The sequence below is a fragment of the Nematolebias whitei genome, chromosome 6 (assembly GCF_014905685.2).
Source record: "Nematolebias whitei isolate Nwh7 chromosome 6, NemWhi1, whole genome shotgun sequence".
Taxonomy (NCBI): Eukaryota; Metazoa; Chordata; class Actinopteri; order Cyprinodontiformes; family Rivulidae; genus Nematolebias; species Nematolebias whitei.
In genome coordinates, this window is record NC_056503.1 from 7,048,625 (window position 1) to 7,054,675 (window position 6,051).

Sequence of the window (6,051 nt, forward strand, 5' to 3'; positions counted from 1 at the left end):
TGTACCGTGAAAGCTTTGGAATAATGAGAAGACTTTGAAGGCCTACGCTCAGTAAGACGGTGACTAAAAGGTTCAGAAGCTGAAATTAGTGGATACAAATCACATTTCCTCACAAAGACCCATTTTTGTATGTGATGCTGTAATGGCAGGACACCTGCTGAGTTTGCAGAAACTGCCTCTTAGCTTTTACCCTCACTGACTTGCAATCAGAGCTCTGAGTCTAAGTGATGAATCACAAACACGCCTGCAGATTATTTAAATTTCCAAGATTCTTGTCTGATCTGAGTGATTACATTTTGTTTTGACTTCCCACCTTACGAAGCAGCTGAACACAGTAACTTCCTCAAGGATTTCTGGGCAGGAACAATTGTCCCATCTGAATCGTTTCATCTCTAATCTGCAAAAGGACAAATTCCACTTAAGTGGAGACACAATATTTGAAAAAGGTGCCAGTTGTGGTGGAGTGTGCTGATGCAGAACGCCCTGACCTGCCCACACAGAGACATCTCCTCAGATCGTTGAGAGGTTGGCTGCCTGCAGCGTCTCATGAGGGAGCGTTAGGGCGACCTGTGTAGGAGGCTGGAGGCATGAGAGAGCACCGAAACAAAACGTCCAACCTGCACACAGCTGGCTGTTCTCTGCAGGAACAAAGCAGCCTTTGTTAGGAGAAAAACTGAAAACCTCAGGTTTTGTGCACCCCAACAGATGGACCTGGATCCTCCTAAAACGCGATGATATTAGAATAACACCAAGTGACAATGATCCAGTACACCAGCTACAGAGCCCAGAGCGGCTATCGTCAGCTTTATGACGCGCATTAAGACACAGGTCATGTTCTTTAATCTAATTTTGGAAGCAGAGGAGTGGTCAGTGTGTCCGCCAGGGGGCGCCCTTGTTCCGGTGAGGCTGGGGCCAGGCGACTCGCAGAACCAGCACAGTGTGACTACTGATGAGCGCACGCGGACAGGATCGGACGCGGGTGGATTTTACTGGCACATTTTTAGACTTTAGACTGCGCTGATTTTACTCAGTGTCTGAGTGTGCGCGATGATCCCGGGAGCGCGCTCACCCGCACGCTATTAGTTTGTTTTCACCAGCGAGAAACAAGAAGGTGAAACTGCAAAAAGTTTATTTTTGGACCACCAGCTGGTGACTCAGAGCGGCGGGGAGTCCTGTGTCCTTTCTGTGCCCAGGAACTTCTACAGGTTTGATCATTACTATCTCACCCCTGCTGGTGAAGTTGGGTAGGGGGGTAGGGGAGCAGCAGTTATTGATTTAATGGTTATTTGCATCCTGCTCCTCTGTCCCATAGGTTTCTGCTCTGGAGCTGCGGGCGGCGCGTCAGAGCGCACAGACCCACCTCCTGCCCGAGGAGCGCTCCGTGCGTCTTTCTGCTGCTGCTGTCCGCTTCAGACCACTATTCCACTGGGAAACACTGGGGGAAAGAGAGGGGGAGAGAAAGAAAGAGAGCGAGAGAGAGAGAGAGCGTGAACGAGGGAGGGAGAGAGCGGGACCAGAGAGAAGAGAAACGCAAAGAAAAAGAGGAAAAACGGGACCAGCGACGCAAATGGCACTCATGGCAGGGATTGTGTTCACGGCCACCTTTCTTCTTCCTGGGATTTCTGCTCTTCTTGGTTCTTCGACACGGATTTACCCCCAGAATGAAGGTAAGGTTGTTGGGAGATCCAGAACAGCCACGGATTTCAGAATCCATCCTCGGACTCTGTGCGCTGCGGAGCCCCCTGCGTGGAGCCGCGCGGCGCTCAATGAAACAAACGGTCATGGTCACCTTTACGCGCGGCTGCTTTTTTTTTTTATTATGTTTTATTTAAGTTTGAAAGTGGATTTAGGAGTACTGTCCACAGGTCCACTGGCCTCGGCTCAGGTTCGGATCGCTTCAGCTGTTGAGAGCCCAAACAAGTGGCTCCATGGATCCACCAGCATAAAACATCAAACATAAGGACAGTCAGCTCAGAATTCAGTTAAATGTCGCAAACTCTCATAAACAAGCAGGAAAATAAACTGAAGTAAATTGGGTGTCGGGTTGGAGGAACCCTCTGTAAACGGACCGGGTCAGCTTCTAACGCGCTTCTGCTGGAAGAGGATGATTTTATTTGAAACAGCAACACATTCAATTAAAAACTGATTAAAACTTATTGTTTTAGACATTAAAGTGATTTTAATTTCAAAAAGCGTCGGTTTATTAAAGCGCAAAAGGTTTTAAACAAAATGTTTTCAGTGCTCCGCAGTGTCTCCACATCATCATCATCATCATCACCCCACAGCCTCTTCATCCTGATTTCACATGTTCTATTTGTTTTTAACCAACTCTACTAAATGCCTCCGCATGTGACACAAACAGATTCTGGTTCCCAAAAGAAATCTTGTTGAAACAACTCACGTGCTCTAAATAAATAAATTCATGTTTTGATATTTTGAGCATGTTAATAATTAATTGTATTTTCTGTCATCTGAGCAGCTGATTAAGGATTTTACAAACAGTTCTTCAATGGGCTGCTGAAGTTTTCTTTGCATCTGTGGTCCATTGATATGTCCGATCTATTAAAACCAACACTTATATTTTATATTGTTTTATTTTATTACTTTATATGTTATATTTTTTTCAGTCCAAAGGAAGTTTTTGCCCTTTGCTCCAATTAAATCAGGAAAAATCATGTTGTTCATATTAAATCATTTTCTGAACAAATATCTACCAGATCGACCTGGAACAAAACATTTACAAATAAAAACAGGCTTTAAAAATGTTCTCTGATCTTCATGGTAAATGTTTTTTCCAACCTGATGCACGGCTTCAGCTGTTATTTCAGTGAAAGTGAACCAGGAGGGATTTTTCCTCCTGGGTTTGTTAGGCCTGATTGGATTAGATCTGCCAGAGCTGGTGCTGGGAGGACAGTCTGACTGCTTTCTTCTCCTCTTCTTGTCTTCCAGTCACGTTACTGGACTCCAGAGCCGTCCAGGGGGAGCTGGGGTGGGTCGCCAGCCCGACAGAAGGAGGGGTGAGTACGGCACAGAAGTGTCTTCCTTGTTTGGGGGCAAAAGCAGAGAGATGATATCCATTATTATGGGAGGTGTGGAGTGAAACAGAAACACACTTTGGATGGGAGTTTGTCCCAGTGAGCCCTGAAAATGATTAGTTTAAAAATATGGCTAAATCCAGATTTAATATTTACAGGTTGAGACCCTGAGGAACACCTCTGAGAACCCCAGAATCCACTCTGAGAGCCCTCGCTCTCTTAGCTCCCCATTCTCCCCCCTGCAACCACTCTGTAATGGTCAGATGCACGAGCTGATACTGCAGCTGGCGTCGGGTTTCCTGAATAGATGGATTGAATCAGTCTTTGTGGAGAAACTTTATATCCCTTTCCACCATTCAGCTGAGCGGGGAAAGGAACCTGGCAGCTGACGGAGGACCCTGTGGGACGGATGAATGAGGGTGAAAAGTGCCGTGGGCTTCAGCTCGGGCTGCAGGACGACCAGAGATAACCTCAGAGACAACCAACAAGCACCACAGGCCTGCTCCCAAACTTTCGCTGGGCTTCTGATATTAGATATAAAATGGGTTTAAAGAATGAAAGGTCCTTCAATCGTGCTGTTTACATTTAGGGTCACATTTATGCCTGAATAAAAATACTTGACATTAACAACATTTAAAGGCCTATAGCAGCACCTCTTGCTGCCTTTCACACTAAAATTTTAAACCAAGTGTTTTAACCCTTTACATTATATTTTGAGCTGCTTTTAGATCTTTTGAGATCTGTTCGCATTCAAACTATGTGTTGAGGAGGAGTCTCAGTGACTACCACGCCAATGTTTAGCTCAATATTTCTAAAACTGATTGAGCTAAAGACAGTTTTGTGTTTGCTAATATTGATTATTGTAGGGGTCATGGTGTTACTCCAAACTTTAATTAATTGTAGGTGTAGAATCAACAATTAGTTTCGGAAAAAAAAAAAAAAAATCTATTGAATGGTTCATGGAATATTTGCTAACAAACAAAAAGGGCAACAAAGTTTTAAGCAAATACATTGCATACTGGTACTAGGCCATGGAACATGCGTTGTGTGTCAGCTACTTATATACATTTAGCTGTAAAACTTGCTGAGTTTGTGTTTCCAGAGACTGCTTTTCTGTGGCAGCCATCTTGAAAGTAAATAACATGTATGTACTACTGGACATGAGATATATTGTGCAAACCAACACACACACATACAGAAAAACATTTAAAAACTTTTGCCTTTGATGGAGAGAGATTGCTGCGTTAGTTCCACTTTTACACATAAAATAAGAAGCATAAGAGAGTCGTGTGAAATTTATACAAATTAGAATATTTTTTGCAACAATCACTGAATAAAAAACCAGCAGTTCATTTAGCACAGCTGTTGGAATCTCTGCTCACGAGCCAAACGAACTCAGGCTGCTGTTGTTGCGACGTATTGTTTGACATTATTAGTGTTTAGCATATATCTTAGATCATTTAGCGTACCGTTTGGCATTTGTTTAGCGTATATCTTAGATCTTTATATGCTGTTTATTTTCACACTTTATATTTTTGCTATTTTTGGGTGTAACTGAGACCCTGTGTACAACATTTTGTTCCACCTCATATACCACATGTGGTGAAATGACAATAAACCTACTTGAACTTGAACTTGCTCTGTGCATGTAGGTCCTCCAATCGGCCGTTTTATCATAAGCAAGTGAGTGACAGGGCCTTGGCAGCACCGGCAAGCCCACCTTCACCCTCTCATTATGACCACTTGAGCTCATTCTCCCTCTTTTCCTGCTATCGGGGAAACGTGCAGTCTTATCGTTGCACCGCTAAATTTCCACAACAAAAGGGGAGGGTGGGGGTGGGGGGTTGTAAAGTGGAAATGATGGGCATTTTCTCAAATCTTACAGCCACAGCTGCATTTAGTATTATCCCTCCCTACTTATGGGAATCAAGGATTTAATCCTGAGCGTTTATGATTAGGCATCGAGTCAGATCTGGCAGCAGCCATAGCTCCCACCATCCTGTTGTTGATTTTGTACGGTCTTCTAATGGTTAAAAGTGCAGCAGCCAAAGATTTGTCTGCTCTTGTTTACAGTCCGTTTCAGTCAAAGACTCTATTTAAAACACAGTAAAAAAAAAACTGAGCGACTACGCCGCTCCGAGCCCCTCAAAGCAAGCTCAACGGTGCTCTGTCGAGAGGGGAACTCGATCATAAGTAAAACAAACATTGCCTCTCCGCAAAAACAAAGCCAAGTGGCTCGGAGTAAAATAACCCATGCGCCTCACGTCTGCGTCTCCCTCTCCACTTTATGAGTTCACGCTAACTTCAGTGAACCTGTGGGCCTCAGTCGCCACGTTCTGCTCCAAAATGCAGATGTGGAGCAGGCCTGCACGATCGTTAACACCTGTTCAAAGACCATCTGCATCTTTGTAATATGCAGTAAAGCATTCTTTTCTTTTCGCCTACTCCAGCATCCTTAAAATACGTTTGTGTGGGGGAATGGATTTCATACACCACTTTCAGAGTAATTGAACTGAAGATCACTGAGGCATAGAGATGATTGCACACACTTTATTTCCTGATAATTAAAGGAATTAAAGAAGAATAACAGCTTTGTTATTCTGTATTACTGGTAAGTGTTAACAAATCCATAAAATATCATTCATAAAACATGATTTAAGTTTATGGATCAGCACTGCAGGGACTCAAGTATTGGCTAAACAAACCAAAAGGTGCATTGGGATGAACAAAGTTACAGCGTGACACAGCCTGCTTTCATTTTCAGAGTAATTATTGTCCCCCGTCATGGAGCAAACAGGGATACTTGAAAATAACCTCTTCCATCCATTGTCAGTCCATGCATGTTGTGAGCATGTGATAACTTAAAAAAACAAGTGAGGTACTGACTTCAATTTTGGTATGTGAGTACACCCAGGTGTATGAAAGGTTCCTTTTGAAAGTTGGGCTGCGACATCACAATCCAAGATGGCTGCCACCATATATATATATATATATATATATATATATATATATATAT

General features: G+C 43.3%; 1 protein-coding gene across 1 annotated transcript in view; it reads left to right on the forward strand.

The window, feature by feature from the left end:
- Positions 1-1,505: 1,505 nt before the first annotated feature.
- LOC119410487 (ephrin type-A receptor 4) overlaps positions 1,506-6,051 on the forward strand; it is a gene marked incomplete in the record, with an annotated part of 104,369 nt that continues 99,823 nt past the window's right edge. Inside the window, 2 exon segments of the mRNA XM_037677366.1 lie at positions 1,506-1,667; positions 2,950-3,017. Coding sequence (XP_037533294.1) covers positions 1,568-1,667; positions 2,950-3,017 — 168 coding nt within the window.